This window comes from Chrysochloris asiatica, unplaced genomic scaffold (genome assembly GCF_000296735.1).
Source record: "Chrysochloris asiatica unplaced genomic scaffold, ChrAsi1.0 scaffold00029, whole genome shotgun sequence".
Taxonomy (NCBI): Eukaryota; Metazoa; Chordata; class Mammalia; order Afrosoricida; family Chrysochloridae; genus Chrysochloris; species Chrysochloris asiatica.
This window is the reverse complement of record NW_006408547.1, coordinates 2,460,258-2,481,975: the sequence shown is the minus strand read 5'-3', so window position 1 is coordinate 2,481,975 and position 21,718 is coordinate 2,460,258. Positions and strand designations below refer to the sequence as shown.

The window sequence follows — 21,718 nt, the reverse complement described above, 5'->3', positions numbered from 1 at the left end:
GCGGGAGAAAGATGAGGCTTTCTACTCCCGTAAGGATTTACACCCTCGGAAACCCTGTACAGGGTCGCTATGGGTCGGAACCGACTTGAAGGCACTTAACAACAACAACAACAAGGCTATAGTTGCTCTGTAGGGTTAGCACCAGTCGGCAGTTCAGAGCGACTAGCTGCACCACAGGAGAAAATGAGGCCTTCTGCTCCCGTAAAGATTTACAGTCTTGGAAGCCCTATAATCCTATAAAGGGTCATTAAGAGTTGGAATCTACTCAGTGGCAGTGAGTTTTGATTTTGAGGCTGAGTGATATAGTTTTTCTATATTCCCTGGGAGAAGAACTAGGCTTTTTAGGTAAATAATTATCTTTATGCTAAATAACAAACCACATAAACATAGTGATTTACAATAACAAACATTTCTTTTTGCTGATGAACTTGTAGGTCACCAACCCTCCTGGTTTGACATGAACTTGGCTGGTCACAATCAGGCTCATTCACAGCTAGTAGCTCTGCTCTGGGCTTGTCTGGCTATTGGTGAGGGGTGATGGGGGCCCATGGTCACCATTCAGCAGGCTAGTTTGACATGTTCATGTGCTTGCTCAAGATTCCAGGTGCAACAAAAATCTAAGCTCCAATGGTCAAGTATTTTTTTTATCACTTTAGTTCTGTCTTATTAAAAACCAAACAAGCCATGTGGCTAATTTCAGAGTGGTGTGGGATGACCCTGCCAAACCATGACTACAGGAAGATAGGTACAATATGAGGCCTTAGCTCAGCCACACCAGCTACAAAATAAAAATGAAGAAATTGAAAATTTGTGGCTTAGTGTAATCATCAGTGTTGCTGATCAGTGTTTCTTTTCCACAAAGTATGCAATCCTTCCTGCTGAAATGAACTTTGTTTAGAAGTTGGTGATTAACAAATATTAATAACAACACATATGTGTTTGACAGCTTATGATTTGACATCTACACTCTTTTTAAAAAAATAATTATTTATTATTGTGAACTGAGTGATAGTTTCCATGGGAGAACATTGGCTTTACACCATCGTTTCATTGCAATGATTACAATATCCTCTGTGCATCAGCATTCAACAGTATTTACTTCCATTCCCTCTGTTTTTTATTTGGGGGGGGGGGGAGATGTACACAAACACACGCAAGAATATACAATAATTTAAACAACCAAAGGGCACATTCTACAAGCCTGTCTCCTGTTCGCCAGCACTCAGTCCCTCTCTTTCCATGAGTCCTGAGTCCTAAGCTGCTCTAGCTCTCCATGTCCTCATCTCTGCTAACATCTCTGTTATTGCTGCTTCTCTGGATAGGGTCCCATATTCTGCTTGTGCTCATCTCCCTTGATGGTCCTAGGGTACTCTGTTTCTGGACTGTAAAATTAACTACTTTAAACTTACTCTTGCAGATTAGAGTGAAAGTTATAATCCCATCCATCAATAGAATAAATGTCCTATTAAACTCTTGTCCTAATCCCTAAAGCTTGACTTCCAGAGTATGTTCTTCTACCCAATGTCCTCTTCGAAGAAACAGAGTAAGACACTCTAGGACTTGGCATCACAGGGTTCATGGTCTTCCTGTCCTTTGTGGAGAATTCCTTATGGATTTCCTTCTATCATTCTAGTTCTCCAAGAACACATCAGGGGCAGGCTAGTGGGAAAGGCAGAGTCCCTAAGGACATTAATTGGTTCTGTTTTCGGTGCTGATATAAACATATTTATTTTGTTAATGGAAATTCATTATATTGGATACAACTTTTTGTACATAGTTTATTTGTTGTTATTAAGTGCCGCTGAGTATGTTCCAACTCATGGCAACCTGCATAGGGTTTCCAAGGAGCAGCTGCTGGGTTTGAGCTGCCAATGTTTTGGTTAGCAATCCAGTTATTTATCCTACAGTGCCACACCAGGACTATATATAGATTATAGAAGCAATGACTGTCCAGATGTCCTCTAAATGAGAGGAGGAAAAGATGTACCATGTGCAAATGGAAGATCTAGGTTTTATGAGCTTTGCATTTTGCATTATGTTCTTGTTCTTACGCTCATGGCTCGTATGCAAGATGGGTTCTGAGAATTTCATCTTGCAATTGTATTGCTCTCCCAATTGGTTTATTTTGAAATACAATTCAAACACTACTTTTAGTAAATGAATGATACAGCGTTCAATGGCTGAAATTTGTTTACCAGGGTAGGTTATTTTATTGGCTTAAGTAACAACTTAAAGAAAATAATTGATTTTCCAGTTGTACTATTCATTATCTTAATTTGTCTCTATTCTGTTCTCCAAAAACATTTGGTCTGCATTTTGCTTGCCTATAGAGTCTTCAGGATCTTTAAGACACTAAACTTCCATACTTTATAGGAAATATTACTGGATAAATGTAATGGAAAAAACATTTATAATATATTTGTATTTAATCATTTCAGACACTTGATACCTTAAGATGTACTGTTGTTTTGAAATTCAGAGCCAATCTTGGGATGTTATTACTTCCTTTTCATCCTGCATATTATTCAACCTTACCTCCCTCATGAACAACTTCCTCTAAGTATCTCTGCCTTTAAGAGCTTTGACTGAATTCAAATAATAATAATTAAAGTTATGAAGTGAGTACAAGATGTGTGCTGTGGACCAGACTCTACATTCAATAGCTAAAACCAACTCCACTGCTCCTGAGTTGATTGCAGCTCATCGCGCCTCATGTAACACCGAGTAGAACTGCCCCATAGACTTCCCAAGGCTGTAAATCTTTATGGAAGAAGATTGCCTTGTCTTTCTCCTGTGAAGTAGCTCATGTTTTTGAACCTCTGGCCTACTGACCTTTTGATTAGAAGTCCAGCACTTTAACCATAGCACCACCAGGACTTACTTAAGGCGTATTCCAACCTAGAGAGGCAGATGTCATCAGATCCACTTTTCATATAAGAACACTGAGTTAGAGGGAGGTTAAATCATGTGTTGAGCCAAGATTTGAATTCCACTTACCCTGTCTACAAAATTGGCATTCTTCTAGCATTTGTAAAACAAACATCATCTCAGCTTTCAGATACGGAGATCATACAATCGATACTCAACTGCAAACACTTGTGGGAGGAATCTACTTCTCTTGGTTCTTTACTATGTTGTTGGTGTTACTGCTATGTGCCATGGAGTCGGTTCCGACTCATAATGACCCTGTACAGGGTTTCTGAGGTTGTAAATCTTTACAGGAGCAGAAAGCCTCATCTTTTCCCATGGAACAGCTGGTAATTTCGAACTGCTGACCGTGAGATTAGCAACCTGATTTGTAACCACTATGCTAGACAAGGACAAATGCATTTTAACTGCCTGACAGAAGTCAAGAGATTACCTCATTTGGAATAAAAAAAAATCAAAGGTTGGAAATGTATACGTCTGTTTTACCATATTTAAAATAGGGTAGAAAAATATCTATCTATTAGGGTTGTTGGCAATTTAAAACGTTTTTATATCAGCATATAACATGCTTGGCACAAATCTAGAACTCAGTAAAACATTAATTCTTATTTTTGTAATTCATTTTTTTAGTCACAATTTAACTTGAATGAAATGTCATGTCCATTTTAGACTTCATAGTCTTGAGATCTTTCTGTTCATAGTAAGACTTGTAACTGATATAAAAAGAACAGCTCTTGTTTTTCTTAGGTTGAAGATGGACTCACAGTATGATTCTCTATTCCCATTGTCTCATCACACTTTCTCAAACAAAGAAAAACTCATGTTTCATAGTTGATATAATGAGTTTGGTATTTACACTGGTGTGGTGCTCCAGGAAAATGCACTAGACTGCAAAGTCAGTTTGAGCCACAAGGTTGGCAGCTCAAAACCACCAGCTGCTCCTCAGAAACCCTATGTAAGGTCACTGAGTTGGAACCAATTCAACGGCAGTTAACAACAGCAACACCAATTTATAATAATAAATTTTAAGCCAGTGTATATTGAAGTCACTAACAACAGTGTACTCGTTTCATGTTAGTGCCATTTTTTTTCCTTGACAAGCTAATGCAAAGTGTCTTAAAACCATACAAGTTTATTATCTTAATATTTCTGCAGTTCAGAAAGTCCTCTAGTAGGTGTAACTAGGTTAAAATCACAGTATCACTTGGGCTGCATTCTTTCAGGGGCTCCTATAAAGATTTACAGCCTCGGAAACCCTATACAGGGTCACTATGAGTCAGAACCGACTCCACGGTACTTAACAACAACAACAGCACATAGGGTCACTATGAATTGGAACCAACTAGACAGCACCCAACAACTACAATAATGACCGTAAATACATTTAAGCATAATTGTCAGTGATAAATGTCATTATATTTGTTGTAAGTAGAATAATGCCTCCCCATCCCCAAAGATGTCCACATTCCCAATTCTGGAACCTGGGAATATGTTAATTTATATGGAACCATTGACTTTGGCGATGTTATCAAAGTACGAATCTTGAGATGGAGAGATTCTCCTGGATTAAGTGGATGTGCCCAATGTAACCAGAAGAGAACTTCTACCAGGAAGGCAGAAGAATCAGAGTTGGAGAAAACAAAGTGATACTGGAAGGGGGTGGGTTCTAAATCGCTGACTTTGGATTAGAAGATGGAAGTAGTAGTGAGTCAAGGGATGTAGCTGTCTCTAGAAGCTGAAAAGGACGCCCCATAGTGACTCTGTACAGAGTTTCTGAGGCTGTAAATCTTTATGGGAGCAGAAAGCCTCATCTTTCTCCCGTGGAGCCACTGGTAGTTTCGAACTGCTGACCTTGAGGTTAGCAGCCTGATTTGTAAATGCTATGCTACCAGAGCTGTACTGCCTGGTCCTCTACTCACAATTGTTCCTGTGCTTGAGCCCATTGTTGAATCCATTGTGTTGATGTATCTGCTTGAGGGTGTTCATCTTTTTCCGCTGACTTTCTGTTTTTCCAAGCATGTTTTCTAGGAGGCAGTATGGGTTGTGGTTAAGAGCCTTCACTCTAGAGTCTGTCATTTTCTCTCAGTGACCTTGGGCAAGTTACTTGGTTTCTCTACGCCCCCATTGTCAGACCTGTAAAATGGGAGTTGAGATCAGTTCACTCATCATACAAGGGGCGAGCTACAAGTGTTGTTGTTATAAGGGATGAGTTCGCTAATGAATATGGAGTGTTTAAAATCAGTTTAGTTCATACGAAATATCCCCAAAATGTTAGTTACCATAGTGTTGTAATGTTGGGAGTACTTTCATTAGGATTTTTCTCAGTTTGACAGACTTTTGTTGAGTATTTACTGCATCCTGTGGCTTTGGGGCTGGAATGAGATAATTATGTACTACAGATAGCTTGATCACTTGCTACCTCTTCACACAAATAGCTTGTAAATATTTGTTCAACGTGTGTTTGAAGGCAAGGCTGAGGTATGCGTGGTGGCAGTGCTTCTCTTCCATGTTGTCTAGAACAATTCAACACTGACCCAGAAGTTGCATGCCCACCCTCAAAACTGAAAATGTGCCTGTTGACCATTGTAGAGTTCTTCCTCTACTATGTGCATCCATCTGGAATCAAACAATCTGGTCAGATTTGAAAGGGTCTTTGCAGGTAAGGATCATGAGGTGAGATCATGTTGGATTAGAGAGGGCTTCATGTAAGAGACAGAAAAGAAGAAGAGACTCAGAAGACACCTACAGTAATAGAAGGAAGGAAATCCTAGGTAAATAAAGGAGAGTTTGGAGTTAGACTGCCACCAACTAAGGAAGACTAAAGATTGTCAGTGGCCACCAGAAACTGGCATAGTAAAGGAAGAACTGTCCCCTCAAGCTTCAGAGGGGGTGCAGCCCTGATGATGACTTGATTTTCAACCTCTAGCCTCCAGAGCTGTGAGTGGATACATTTCTATTGTTGTAAGCCATCTAATTTGATAATTTTTATGGCAGTCGTAGGAAATAAATATACCCAGAATGCTTGTTTGTTGTTGGGTATCTCTTAGTGGGAACTTTTCCTAGTCACCATGTGACTAATCAAAGGGTTCCTTTCACTGTTATATGATACTAATTGATGCTAAGATGCTAATTGATGAATACAGTTCTTTCCATCTCTACTCATATTTGATGTTGTTTTAGAGATTTTTATTGGTGGCCAGTGCCCAAGGCTACCTCCTGGTCTTGCTATAATTTGGCTTTGGTGCAGGTACAAAGATAATTAAGGCACAAACTGTGCCCTTTCCAAACTTATAAAAGACATAAAATATAAACAAATTATTTAATCATCATGATCTGGGAGGAAGAGCATCAGGAGAGATGTGTATAGTGTTGGACTGCAATCAAACAAAGGCAGGGACAGTGTTTCAGGCCGAGCTGGTAGCACCATGTCACCATATGTTTGATGTGTTCTGGCAGCCACACGCAGATCACTGTTCACAGAATCTGTGTGACAGTGAGGAGGAGGATGGCTGGAGTTGGTGTGCTTGTTCAAGGCCAGGTCATGTTGGACCACTTAAAATAAAGGAACATTAAGGCCAAATGGCACTTTAAAAACATCCCAACTCACTAAATCAAATAGAACTTATTTTAATTTTTAAAACAGTTTTTTTTGTGTGTGTGTGTGTGTTGTTGTGGTTTTGTTTCCTTTTTCCTTACAGGTCTGTTTTTGTTGTTGTTGTTAAGTGCCGTCGAGTCGGTTCCGACCCATAGCGACCCTGTACAGGGTTCCGAGGGTGTAAATCTTTACGGGAGTAGAAAGCCTCATCTTTCTCCCGCGGAGCGGCTGGTAGTTTCGAACCGCTGACCTTAAGGTTCGCAGCCCGATTCGTAACCACTACGCTACCAGAGCTCCTTCTTACAGGTCTACTATGTTTTATTAAACACGTACACACAATTTTTTAAATTGTCATTCAGAGAGACCGTTAAGATTATGTTGATCTGTATCTTTCCAGTACCTTGTCTATATTTTCTACACTGGAAGGAACTTGATCTTTAAAGTTCACTCTGGGCACCAGAGTTCCTAGAGCTGCTAGGGAGAGAATGAGAGAATGAAGGGAAAAGTGGTACTGGATAAATTTGTTGAAGGACCTGGGGACCAGGCTAAGGAGAGCCTCATTAGTTGTATTAATAAGGCTTGGATTTTATTCTTGGATTGTAATGGAAGCTGTTTTTAGCAAGAAGTTACAAAATGTTATTTATATTAAAAAAAAAAAAAAAAACACAGACTCCATGGCACTTGACAACAGTAACAACAAAGCATACACACACAGAAGAAATAAACACAAAGGTAGCTTAGAGACTAATTAACAGGCTCATCACTGAAACTACTCAGAAAAACTAACATTGTTTATGAAACATTAACTGTAGGCTCATGGTAGATAAAAGGATTTTCTGTAATATACTCATTTGTTTTGATCTATGAAGATGTCTGTGATGGTGTCTATCAAATGCACGCCAAACAGAAATAACCAACACATGACTTTTGGTCTTCATAAAGCAAAGCTGCCTTAGCTGATGTTTTTGTTTTTGAATCTTGGGGTCCAGCGGGGAAAGAAAGTAGGCAACCATTTTTGCCTATGCTTTTGAGTTAATGTATTCTAACCTATTGCCTAAACATCCCCAAACTTTGTTGTATTTCAGTAATTACAGAGTTTTTAAATCATGTATGAAGTTGTAAGAACTTAATAAGGAGTCCTGTTGTGGCACTGTAGGATAAGCACTAGACTTCTAACTGCAAGGTCGGTAGTTCACACCCACTAGTCACTTCTTGAAAACCCTACACAGAGTCACTATGATTTGGAACTGACTCAGTGACATTGTCAATGACAGTAATAGAACAACCTGCTACCAGGACCCTCTTCGACAGCACTGCATCTCAAACATTAATGAAAACTAATGTTTTTAATTTAACTCAAGGTCCCCCAGAGTTAGCTGGGGACCTTGTTGAAGATGCAGACTGATAAAATCATTCTGGGGGAGAGCCTGAGATCCTGCATTTCTAACAAGCTTCCAGATGATTCTATGCTGCTGGCGCTCCCTTGAGTAGTAAAGCTCCAGAGCATTCTAGAGAGATTGTTGTTGTTGTTGTTGTTAAGTGCCGTCGAGTCGGTTCCGACCCATAGCGACCCTGTACAGGGTTTCCGAGGGTGTAAATCTTTACGGGAGTAGAAAGCCTCATCTTTCTCCCGCGGAGCAGCTGGTAGTTTCGAACCGCTGACCTTAAGGTTCGCAGCCCGATTCGTAACCACTACGCTACCAGAGAGATAGATATATGCAATGGATGGGAAGGATTCTGTGATAGTCTCTCCTTGGCATTATGGTAATTCCCATTGTCATTTATATTCAGAAAATCAGGAGGTCTTGGATAACAGCCTAACTAAAAATATATTTAAACTTTCTGATTTAAAAATATATATAAACCAAAATAACAATACAATTCCAAGAACCTTTAAAGAATTGTATGTGTATAAGATCTAAAGAGTCTGATATTAAATATAGACAAATATATTCTACATCAATATTAAATAATGCAATTAGGCATACCTCAAATGGGATATAACATTTTGTGGCGCTGAGTTAACATTATCATTTTTACATTCATTTTTATGAGGAAATAAAACATTGAAAAGTGAAAATTTGGGCTAACCTACAGATATAAATTTGAGGCTAAATATAATATTGCCAGTTGTTTTACATGAAAGATATTGATAGAAAAATTCAGGCATTGGTTGGGTTAATTAAGTTGAAATGGTCTCTCTAACTATCTTTAAAACTGGAGCTACTGACTTTAATACTTAAACTTAGCACACATTTATCACTGTAACTCTTATTTAATATACGAAAGTTCTTACTTGGGAAGCCAGCTAAGCGATGGTGATTATAGTGTATCAAAACCCACTGTAAGTGATTATTAGAATGGCTCTGTGCCAACAGCGATACATAGACATTCAGACAAAAAACAACCTAATTATAATGACAGCACCAAAATGAAGCTGTGACAGTTACAAAACCAATTTAAAAGTTTTTGACAGCCTTGCCTAAAAGCTTTGTTTGGACCTTTCAGCAATAATAGTTTACTTAAGACATACATTCACAGCTTAGGAAAATAGAAGGAGAAAGTTGTGGCTTTTCTGTCGTGCAGATAAAATGGAAATCAGTTGAAATGTTTTTAATAGAACAGTATGTTGAAAAGAGTATAGAAGAGGAATAATAGTTACGGGATTTTAACTCTCACAATGCAAGAAGGACAACATAACAATAGAAATTATAATGAGAATAAAACCTGGCCAACAGATTTGCATATCTAGATTAAAAAGGTCAGTAATTTCTGCAAGTGAATTGATAACCATTTAAATATGCTGATTGGCAGTTCTGGAATTTGGTTTTGTATTACCTATGAAATAAAGCTCATGGCATATGGATATAAGAATGCATTCATAGCCTTAGTGACATGAAGCCTCAGTAATATCTCTTTTTCCAATGGTTCTGACATTTTTCAAATTATTAGACTCTTATCACTTTTATTTATCACACTTGGCTCTGGACTTAGGTAGATATGGAGCATAATGGATTCATTAACTTTGGGCAATGAACTCCTCATTCCTAAACAGGAAAACATTTGAATCACAGAGTTGCATTTATTTTTACTGCAAACCTATGTTGTTGTTATTGTAATTAAGTGCTGTCAAGTTGGTTCAAACCTATAGAAAATAATAATGTGGCATGCACTGTTCTAAGAACTTTATAACTCTTAACTCACAATTGATAACAAGGAGCTCTGGTAGCATAGTGGTCATGAATTAGGCTGCTAACCTCAAGGTCAGCAGTTCGAAACGACCAGCTGTTCCATTGGAGAAAGATGAGGCTTTCTTCTTTTGTAAAGATTTACAACCTCAGAAACCCTATGCAAGGTCGCTATGAGTCAGAACCAACTCCACAGTACATAACCACCACCACCACCACCAAGATTGCTAACAGCTCTTTGAAATAGGTACTCCACTTTGCTGATGACACAATTGGGGCACAGAGAGCTGAAGGAACTTGGTCAGGGCTACAGAGTTACTAAATAGAGTTGTTTTTTAATCCCAGACAGTTTGGCCTCAGAAACATGCTACTAATCATGCCTGCACTGTAAGGAGGTCTGTGTCAGCATCATGTTGTGGTTATTATTGTTGTTGTTAAGAGCTGTCAAGTCAGTTCCGACCCATCGCAACCCTGTGTAGGATATCTGAGGAGTGGCTGGTGAGGTTGAATGGCCAACCTTGCAGATCAAAACGACTTTGCAGTCCAACACATTAAACCATAGCACCACACCATAGGTAGACATACAGATGACAGTCCTTCTCCCATCTTATACTCAGGGTCAACTTTAGTTTGGTGTTTTAGTTGCAAAGACTAAAGGATCTTCAGGTGGTATCAGATTGTAAGGCTGTTTTTGTTGTTGTTAGGTGCAATCGAGTCGGTACCGACCCATAGCGACCTTATGCACAGCAGAACAAAACACTGCCCAGGCTTGGGCCAACCTCACTATTATTGCCACTCATTCATGCTGCCATTTGACCAATCCATCTCATTGGGGATCTTCCCCTTTTCCTCTGACCCTCCACCTTACCAAACATGATATCGTTCTCCAGCAAATGCTCCGTCCTGAAAATATGTCCAAATATGAGAGACAAAGTTTGGCCTATTTGACCTCTAAGGAGCACTCTGACTGCACTTCTTTCAAAACGGATCTATTGGTTCTTTTGGCAGCCAACGGTACTTTCACTATTCTCCTCCAACACCGTAACTAAAAGGAATCAATTCTTCTACAATCTTCCTTATTCACTGTCCAGCTTTCACATGCATATGAGGTTATTGAAAATACCATGGCTTGGGTCACGCGCACCTTAGTCTTCAAGCTGACATCTTTGCTCTTCAACACTTTAAAAAGGTCTTGTGCAGCAGATTTGCCTAATGCAATACGTCGTTTGATTTCTTGACTGCTGCTTCCTTGAGTGTTGATAGTTGACGCAAGAAGAATGAAGTCCTTGACAACTTTAATCTTTTCTCCACTGATAAGAATGTTGTTTATTGGTCCAGTGGTGAGGATTTTTGTTTTCTTTACATTGAGATGTAATCCATACTGAAGGTTGTGCTCCTGGATCTTCATCAGTAAACGTTTGTAGTCCTCTTCACTTTCAGCAAGTAAGGTTGTATCATCTGCATTTCGCAGGTTGTTAATGAATCTTCCTCCAATCCTAATGCCACTTTTTTTTTCATAGAACCCAGCTTCTTGGATTATTTGCTCAGCATATAGGTTGAATAAGTATGATGAAAGAATACAGCCTTGTCATACACGTTTCTTAATTTAAACCATTCAGTGTTCCCATGTTCTGTTCGAACACCTGCCTCTTGGTCTAGGAACAGATTCTTCATGAGCAAAATGAAGTGTTCCGGACTACTCATACATCGCTATGGACACATAGATTGTCATGATCCACACAATCAAAAGCCTTTGTATAGTCAATAAAGTACAGGTAAATATCTTTCTGATAGTCTCTGCTTTCAACCAAGATCCATCAGACATCAGCAATGATATCCCTCATTCTATGGCCTCTTCTGTATACGGCTTGAACCTCTGGAAATTCTCTGTCAGTATATGATTGTAGCCATTTCTGTATTACCTTTAGCAAAACTTTACTCACATGAGATATCAGAGATTGTCTGATTTCTGCATTCCGTTGGGTCACCTCTCTTTGGAATAGGCACAAATAGGGATCTCTTCTAATCAGTCGGCCAGATAGTTGTCTTCCAAATTTCTTGGAAAAGATGAGTGAGTGCCTCCTGTGCTGCCTCACTTTCTTGAAAGATTTCAATTTTTATTCCATCAATTCCTCGTGCCTTGTTCTTTGCCAATTCCTTCAGTGCACCTTAGACTTCCTAATTATCATTGGCTCTTGATCATATGCTACCTCTTGAAACGGTTGAAAATTAACCATTTCTTTTTGGTACAATGACTTTGTGTATTCCATCCATCTTCTCTTGATGCTTTCTGCATCATTCAATAATTTGCCTAGAGAATCTTTCAATAACAAAAGTCAAGTCTCGAATTTTTTCTTCTGTTCCCCCAGCTTGATAAATGCTGAGCGTATTCTTCCTTTTTGGCTTTCTGATTGCAGATCTTTGCACATTTTGTTGTAATATTTGGCTTTATCTTCTCGAGCTGATCTTTGAAAGTTTCTGCTCAGCTCTTAGACCTCATTTCTTCCATTTGCTTTAGCTTCTCTATGCTGGAGAGCAAGTTTCAGTGTCTCTTCTGACATCCATTTTGGCCTTTTCCTTCTTTCTTGTCTTCTCAATGACTTTTTGCTTTCTTCATGCATGATGTTCTTGATGTCATCACATAACTCTTCTGATCTTCAGTCTTTAGTGTTTAATGTATCAAATCTGTTATTCAGGTGATCTCTAAATTCAGGTGGGATATATTCAACGTCATATTTTTGCTCTCTTGAACTTGTTTTCATTTTCTTCAGCTTCAGTTTGAATTTGATGAGTAATTGATGGTCTGTTCCACAGTCTGCCCCTGGTCTTGTTTTCACTGATGATTTGGAGCTTTACAATCTTCTCTCTCCGCAGATGTAGTCAATTTGATATCTATTTTTCCATTTGGTGAGGTCCATGTATATAGTCATCTTTTATGCTAGCTAAAGAAATGAACAAATCATTGGTTTTGCAGAATTCTATCATGCATTCTCCAGCATCATTTCTATCACCAAGGCCATATTTTCCAACTACTGATCCTTGCTCTTTGCTCCCAACCCTTGCATTCCAATCGCCAGTAATGATCAATATATCTTGATTGCATGTTTGATCAATTTCAGATTGAAGAAGTTGGTAGACTTCTTCTATTTCATCCTCACTGGCTTTAGTACTTGTTGCATAAATTTGAATAATAGTGGTATTAACCAGGCTTCCCTGTAGGTGCATGGGTATTATCCTATCACATACAGCATTGTACCTCATGACTGATTTGGATATGTTCTTTTTGACGATGAATGCAACACCATTCCTCTTAAATTTGTCATTCCCGACATAGTAAATCATGTGATTGTCAGATTCCAAATGGCCAATACCAGTCCATTTCAGCTCACTAATGGCTAAGATATCAATGTTTATGTATTCCATTTCATTTTTGACAACTTCCAATTTTCCCAGATTCATACTTTGTACATTCCATGGTCTGATTTTCAATGGGTGTTTACAGCTATTTCTCTACATTTTGAGTTGTTCCCTATCAACAAATGAAGGTCCCGTGGGCTTTTTTCCCAGTGCTTTACTCCATTCGTATCATCATGGTCAACTCTATTGTAAGGAGGCAGCTCTTCCCCAGTCGCATTTTGAGTGCCTTCCAACCTGAGGAGCTTATTTTCTGGCACTGTATCTGACAGTGTTTTTCTGCTATTCATAAGGTTTTCGGTGACTAAAGATTTGGAAGTAGTTTGCCACACTTTCTTCCTAGTCTGTCTTTATCTGGAAGCTCATCTGAAACCTGTCCAACATAGGTGACCCTGCTGGTATTTAAAATACTGGTGGCATAGCTTTCAGAATCACAGCAACTCACAAGCCACCACAGTATTAAAACTGACAGACAAGTGGTGGCCGTTTGGGTTTAAGTGGAAACTGTCACTTTAAATTTTGAGGAGATCTCTGCGCATGCATAGTAAAACCCTCCATTGGTGGCCGTGGGGTGTCCATTTACTCAGGCATCCCCTCTAGTCACCAGAATGAAGGTGCGCAGACAGCGAGAGACCAGTGGACAGATAGAAAAAAAATGAATGTCCACATCTGTATCTCCGAGGTTCTGTCAGGCATTCATGGCTATTCTGATCCTTCCCCAACTTGGTCTCTCCAAAGATGGTGGCTCCGGGAATAGCTGAGTATCTTGAATTAAAAAGCAATGGATTTCTTGATTTTGTTACAAATAACCCTAGCTGTAAACCTTCCAATCTTCTAAATATTCCCTTATATGTGGTTCAGAGTTCTAGCATCATCCCCTGACCCTGCTTGGCCCAGTATTCTGTGTTGTTGCTGTTGGAACTCCTCACTGCACATCTACCCAATCTGCCATCTTGATTGTAAGGTTACTTGTCCATAAGTGCTGAGAAAAGCTGAACACTTGTTGAAGATGGTTGTTGTAGTGGTGGTGGTGGCAGCTGAGTCATCTCTGATTTGTGGTGACCCCACGGACAACAGAACCGATGCTGCCAAGCTCTACTCAGACTTCCTCATTATTGCTATGCTCAAGTTCACATTAGCAGCTGCTGTGCAATTCGGGTACCTTCCACCTGAGGGGACTAATCTTCCAGGACTGTTGTGATCCATGAAGTTTTCATTGACTAATCTCTGAAGAAAATTACCAGGCCTTTCTCCCTACTCTTTCGTAGTTTGGAAGTTACAAGAAGACCTATCAACCATGAGTGACGTTGCTGGCATTTTAAGATACTGGTGGTCTAGCTTTAAGCATCATAATATTCTGTAAGCCACCACAGTACAATAAATGATGAATGGTGACAATACATAGTAGCAATTGTAAAAACATTCACTATTTTTGAATAGGTGATTATGCCCACCTCATGCTAGGCAGGACACTTGGACCAGACTTCAGTCTTGAATATGGTTTCACTCTAAAAGATTGTGTAACATTGGGGTGGTTATTTAATTCCTATGAGTCTCAGTTCCTTCATCTGTAATACTAGAATAACACCCTACAGCTACTATGAACACATCTGCTGTTGTTTTTTCTTAAGTGTCATTGAGTTACAGCAACTTTGTAGGGCTTCCAAGATGGTAAATCGTTGTGGGAGCAGAAAGCCTCACCTTTCTCCCTTGGAGCGACTGATGGGCTTGAACCATCGACCTTGTGATTCGTAGTCGAGTGCTTATCCTACAAAGCCACCACACTCCTATGAACACATCTACTCCTCACTTATTGACAAACTCATTATTCAACATTTCATAGGATGACAATAGTAAAAAATCTATTATTTATATATTTTGTACATTAATGACATACATATGTCCGTACTAAAGTCTGAGGTGCAAGGCTAAAGTAATACTGACTGTGATGGTAAGGTTTTGTGTCATCTTGGCTGAGCCAAGATACCCAGTGGTTTTGAATGTTTATAATGGTATAATTTGGCAATTATGTAATAATATAGCCATCCTCCATTTTTATATAACACTTATTTTCACATGGATCCTAACTATGTCAGTAACTGAGAAGTGATGTTATTGTTAAGAACCATCAAGTTGGTTCCAACTCATAGCATCCCTGTATAGGGTTTCTGAGTAGCGGCTGGTGAATTTGGACCACCACCTTGTAGTTCAAACAGATCTTGCAATCCATAGCTTATCCTACGGCACCACACCAGGACACCTAAGTGAGAAGTTGTTGTTGTTGTTGTTAAGTACCATTGAGTCAGTACCGACTCATAGTGACTTTATGCATAGCAGAATAAAACACTGCCCGATCCTGGGCCAACTTCATTATCATTGCCAAGCTTGAGCCCATTGATGCTACCACTTTGCCAATCCATCTCACTGGGGGGTCTTCCTCTTTTTCTCTGACCCTCCACTCTACCAAACATGATATCCTTCTCCACTGACTGGTCCCACCTGACAATATGTCCAAATTATGAGAGATGAAGTTTGGCCATCCTGACCTCCAAGTAGCACTCTGGCTGCACTTCTTCCAACACAGATCTGTTGGTTCTTTTGGCAGCCCATGGCACTTTCAATATTCTCCTCTAACACCATAACTCAAAAGCATCAATTCTTCTACGGTCTTCCTTATTCACTGTCTAGCTTTTGCATGCATATGAGGTTATTGAAATACCACGGCTTGAGTCAGGCGCACTTTAGTCTCCAAGCTGACATCTTTGCTCTTCAACGCTTTGAAAAAAGTCTTGTGAGAAGTAGGTATATTAAATTAGTTAATTTATGTAAGGCAGGTGGAACAGGTATATTAAATTAGTTGATTTATGTAAGGCATCTGGAGCAGCATATAGTAAGAATAGTTATGTGTTGTTGTTGGTGTGTGCCATAGAGTCAGTTCTGACTCACAACAACCCTGTATAGGGTTTCCAAGTAACAGCTTGTGGGTTTGAACCACTAACCTTGTGGCTAGCAGTCAAGTGTTTAGCACTACACCAAGACTTCAAGAACAATATAAATGTCAGTTTTGAACTGACATTTATGTTTTTGTGTTCAGTTCAATTGATTTTATTGTTTTTGTGTTCAGTTCAATTGATTCTGACTCATAGTGTCCATAGGGTAGAGTAGAACTGTCCTATAGGGAGTCCTGGTGTGGCTCTCTGAGCTAATGCACTGGACTGCAAAGTCTCTTTGAATCACAAGGTTGGTGGTTCAGGTTCACCAGCTGCTCCTTGAAAATACCATACATGGTTGCTATGGGTTGGAACTGACTCGATGGTACTTAACAGCAACAATAACATAGAGTTTCCAAGGTTGTAGTCTTTATGGAAGCTGACCGTCATGGCCATCTCCCACAGAGCAAATGGTGGTTTTGAACTTCTAAACTTTCAGTTAACAGATGAACACTTAGCCACTAGGACGCCATGAGCTATTATTAGTTTTTGTGTAATTTTCAATAAATATTTTTGAGAATAATAAAACAACAACTGAATACATCTTAGATCTGTTCTGCTTTTCTAGAAGGTTTCAGACGGTCTCAAAAATTATTTTCATCCACAGTAGCCTCCTTTCCTAACACAGCAATACTTGTTTCTTGATATACACATTTAAAAAAAAATCATTTCTTTCTACAGTCAGAATTAAGCATAAAAATTGCAAACTCAGCCAATGAAACTTAAAATTGAAGTTATGCACACGCCAAGGAAATTTTATTTTCCATTTTTAACCAAGTTTCTGAAACCATCTTCCCAATCATATTTTAACTTCCTGAATAAAAGGATGCCTTTGCTTGCATTATTCAGCAGTAAGAGACATTCATCAAGTTATCTTAGAAACAGCGTTTTTCACATCAGCATATTACAGACATGTTATAGATCAGGGCCTCAGTGCACTGATGATGTGTAATCATGAGGTTTGTATTCTGGTTAGGAGTTTATCTGTTTTTCGTCCTCAGAAAATGATGCGGTCATCAGTTTTCCACATGTTTATCCTGAGCATGGTGACCGTGGACGTGATTGTCGCTGCCAGCAACTACTACAAGGGTGAGAACTTCAGACGACAGTATGACGAGTTTTATCTTGCCGAGGTAAGCAATTTCCTAAGCACAGATCACCTCTCAAGGTAAAGGAGAACAGGCAGTGCCTGCTATCTGCGTGAAAATTAATTTCTGTGTGAGCTGGATTGACACAGTGGTAGCAGCCATGGGCTCAAGCATAGCAACGATTGTGAGATTAGTTTGCATGACAGGGCTGAATTTTGTTCTACTGTGCCTCAGGTAAGTATGAGTCAGTACTGACTCGATGGCACCTAACAACAACAACAGCTTGATGGAAACCACAGCTGACGCACTGCCTACTTTTTAAGCAGCTCTTCTGTTTCCTGACCCATTCCCTGCCACTAGGGCTTCAGTCATCTTCCCCCCAGTAGGTCACATCACCAAGGTAATCCTTGTTCACTGAATTGCTATCTCCTCCACTTCTCCTTCTCCTCTTTGCTTCTCTTGGTGCTCAAGCCTGTTTTTCACCAGATCCAAGCAAACACAAGAGGGCAGTGGCTCCATATGATAAGCGCTGGATACGAACCACAAGGTCTGTGGTTCGAGCCTACTAGTTGCTCCTAGGGAGAAAGATGAGGCTTTTTGTTTCCACGAAGATTTACAGCCTTGGAAACCCTATACAATTTCGCTGTGAGTCAGCTTCATACACACTATAGTGTAGTTTGGGAAAAATATTTGTTGATAAACTTTGTTGATATGGAATTCTTACGTATTTTTAATGAGGTCCAGAGACCTGTTTTTTGTTCTTGTTTTTTCTGTAATTGGGGAAAAGTGTGTAAAATATATTTCAGAATTCAATGGACAAATATGGTTACATATTATGAAAAAAATTGACATTTAGATCCTCCACTCATCACTTGAGCTAGGCACACATACTCAGCTGTGCTATACTACAAGGGATTCAATATATGCAAAAGTACATTTAAAAGCAGAAAAAGTGAAATTTAGTTATTTTTATTACAAAAGCATTTTCATATAAAAAATCAACTTACCATCTAGTTGAGTTCTTATCTACCCAGAATGTTTCCAGTGCATTTAAAAAATGGATTTGGTTAATAAAAATTCAATCCACTCACATACAGACTTTTCAGAAAATGAATCAACTGCATGTACCTATAGAATATAAACACTATGTATATGTAAGCAAAATGTAGGGAGTCATTTGCAAATTCCCCTCTTCATGGAGGCTTGCTTCCTGAACACAATAATTAATACTAAACTTTTACCTGAGTCAAATCTCCATGAAGTGACGATGCCTAATTGCTACCTGATATGTCAGATCAGCACTGGACTGGTAACCACAAGGTTGACTGTTGAAACCCACCAGCTGCTCTGAGAAACACTAGAAGGTCACATCACATAACAACAAACATTATGGAGCTTGGAGTTTCTGGGTGGTGCAAACAGTTAAGCACTCAGTCCGTAAATTAAAGGTTGAAGATGTAAGTCCAATCAGAAGTACCCAGTAAGAAATGTTTGGTAATTTTGCTTCATAAAATCAACCATTGAAAACGGTTGGAGCACATTTCTACTTTGACACACATGTGTTGTCGTGAATCAGAATTGATACCACAAAGACCGGTAACATGGAAGTAGACATGTAACATAGACAGTAAACAATAGCAAGGTTTTTATGTTATGGAGAACTGAAGACAGGTTTTATGGGAAAAAATTAAAGCCAACCCAATATGTTTTTGTTCTGTGTAATTGGGCTGGTTCTGATTCATAGCTACCCTTTATAGCATTTTCAAGGAGTGGCTAGTAGGTTTGAACTTGCAACCTTGTAGTTAGCAGTGCAGTGCGTATCCTACAGTGCCACACCAGGACCACACAAGAGTGAGTATAATTTTGCTATAAGGCCAGTAAAGAAAGAATGGAAACCTCTGGCATTAGAAGCACAGTGAAACATGGACCGATGCAATATTTGCTGGTAAGTTTCCTGGGAAGTGGAAAAGGAGGCCAACCTGCAGCCTGAAAAGACAATGAAGGAGGAAGCTGAAGGCGATAGGAAATACTTACTGTGGAAAATTCCGAAAGAGTTCATCAGAGATGCATCAAATGCCATGTGGAAGAGCCAGCTGAATTTGGACATTATAAATTTATGCTGATAAATGCCATCTAGTTGGTATTGAGTCATAGGGACCCTGTATAGAGTTTCTGAGGAACAGCTGGTAGGTTTGAACCACCGACCTTGCTAGTAAAAGTCCAGTGCTTATCCATAGCACCACACCAGGTCTCCATGTTCATATATAATCTAGGGTTATGTGTTAAGCAACTTCATGAAAACTGTAATAGAGACAACTGGAAGAAGAGAAGAAACTGACCAAATTCAGTCAAAGAGTCAAAGGTTGCTTTTCAAGGAAGCTGTTTGGGCCCAATTTTGAATATAGGGATAGTGGGTTGGTGTAGAAAGGATCCTTCAAAAGAATTTTTATTTTTTTTTAAATAGAATGAATGAGTGAATTGGAGAGGACAAAGAGAGGTGTATTCTCAGGTGGTCTACAGCTGGGGTAGAGAGCCATTTTCTGCCAAAATTTATATCATTTGCTGGCCATATAAAATAATCAACTTAAAAATTAGCCTGCCATATTTGGTCAAACATTTAATGAACTCGTTACCCCTAATGTGATGGCTGGAACTGCAGTTGCCTTGGCAAGGGCCAACCAAATGATTTTTACAGGCCTTACAAGATCCATGGGCCAGACATTCCCTACCACTGATCCACAGGTTTCTGGAATTCAGGAGAAGCCTGAATCCTATGTGGGAATGGGTTGCGGTTGTTAGTAAGTGCCATTGAGTCAGTTCTGACTCACAGCTACCCTGTGTAAGATTTCTGAGGAGAGTACCTGGTGGGTTTAAACTGCTGACTTTGTGGTTCAAAGTCCAGTGCTGATCCTACAGCACCACATCAGGAGTCTTTGTGGGAAAGGGTAGGGGAGAGAAAACCTTTCGGCTTGTGATAAGCAGGTGCTATTTCAACAAGAATGTCTGGGAAATATTCTCTACTTGGCAGTTAGAGCTCCACCTCTGAGACTCAGAAGCCAGGACTAGAGCTAAAGGCTGGAAACTCATTGGGCTATGGACGTGTGTGAGAGTTGGTATCTTAGAAGTGAATAAAATACACTGAGAGGGTGAATCCAATTAAACGACTTTGCTAATAGTGACCATAATCACTTCCACAGACTGAGTGATCCATCAGTGTATGGCCTATACACTACTTCATATACATTATTTCTGATTCTCACCAGTCCCTTACAGATGTTATCATCCCAGTTTTACAGATAAGGAAACTGAGGTTCAGAGAGATTAAGCCAATCATCCAGGTTCTTCTCTGCCACTCTCTCTTAGCTGTACCTCATCTTCTCAAATTGCTCTGTAAGTATAGAGGAAGTTAGTTTGTGGATGGACCCGAAATGATCACGTGCTGAATCAGTTCTTGAAATTATCTTCCTTTGTGGACAGGTTCATTAAGAGGAAAGAGATTCATGAGGTGACTAACATGCTACTTCCTCACTTGGAATACACATAGCCCAGAGCACCCTGCCCCCAGTCTCTGCCTTCAACAGGGACCAAGAGCATTAAAGCACTGTAGTAATAATTTTGTAGCAATTTGACCTGCATGTGGTAAGAGCCTTTAAAGAGAGAGGCACGCTATGGGTTCTTAACAGAGAGATGGAACTGTAGCATGGCAGGTCGCACGCCTGCGTACATTTTCCTGTCAGGGACTTTCTTCCGGATAATAGATCACTAGGAATATGTTGGAGGATGGCTGAAAACTGCACAGCCACAGTTGTCAAATTGTCAAGAGATGAAAACTAGATTACATAGGGAAAAGTGAGAATAAGAGGAAACACAGCTAAAACAATGGGATTGTTGTTGTTGTTAAGTGCCCTTGAGTGGATTCCGACCCATAGTGACCCTTTATAGGGTTTCCAAGGAGAAACTGGTGAGCTTGAACCACCGATCTTGTAGTTTCAAGTGATTTTGCAGTCTGACACATTAGCCCACAGCGCCACACCAGGACTCCAAAACAATGGGATTAGGAGACTTTAATCAAAGAACAGACTATAGAAGTGATAAAAGACATCATAACCAAAGAAGGATCAGAATTGCACAATTCCAGAATAATTTTTGAATGTTATTAATCTAGAGAGCTCTGTGGATGTAAGTGGCTTACACATGAGGATCAAGTGAAAGCAGGCATGTCAAGGAACTGCCAACCAAATTTCAACACAATGTCAAATAACTTAATGTTGTAGAGTGATTTTAAAATATTAGGAGAGTTCAGGACTAATGGAGATATCTTTGTCATATTCCCTTTCTTTTTCTTAATATTGTAGTTGAAAAAGACAGAAAGACAAGATTGTAAAAAAAACAAAACAAAAAAAACTCAGAGTATACATTTTGTTGTTGTTAAGTGTCGTCAACTCAATTCCAACCCACAGTGACCCTGAGTAGGATTTCTGATGAATGGCTAGTGGGTTTGAACCACGTACCTTG

At 39.5% G+C, this 21,718-nt stretch overlaps 1 protein-coding gene across 1 annotated transcript in view; it reads left to right on the top strand.

The window, feature by feature from the left end:
* The window catches only part of NALCN (sodium leak channel, non-selective), a 535,846-nt gene that overhangs the window by 200,271 nt on the left and 313,857 nt on the right, over nucleotides 1-21,718 (top strand). Inside the window, exon 10 of the mRNA XM_006846666.1 lies at nucleotides 17,117-17,248. Coding sequence (XP_006846729.1) covers nucleotides 17,117-17,248 — 132 coding nt within the window. The remainder of the gene's footprint in view (nucleotides 1-17,116; nucleotides 17,249-21,718) is intronic.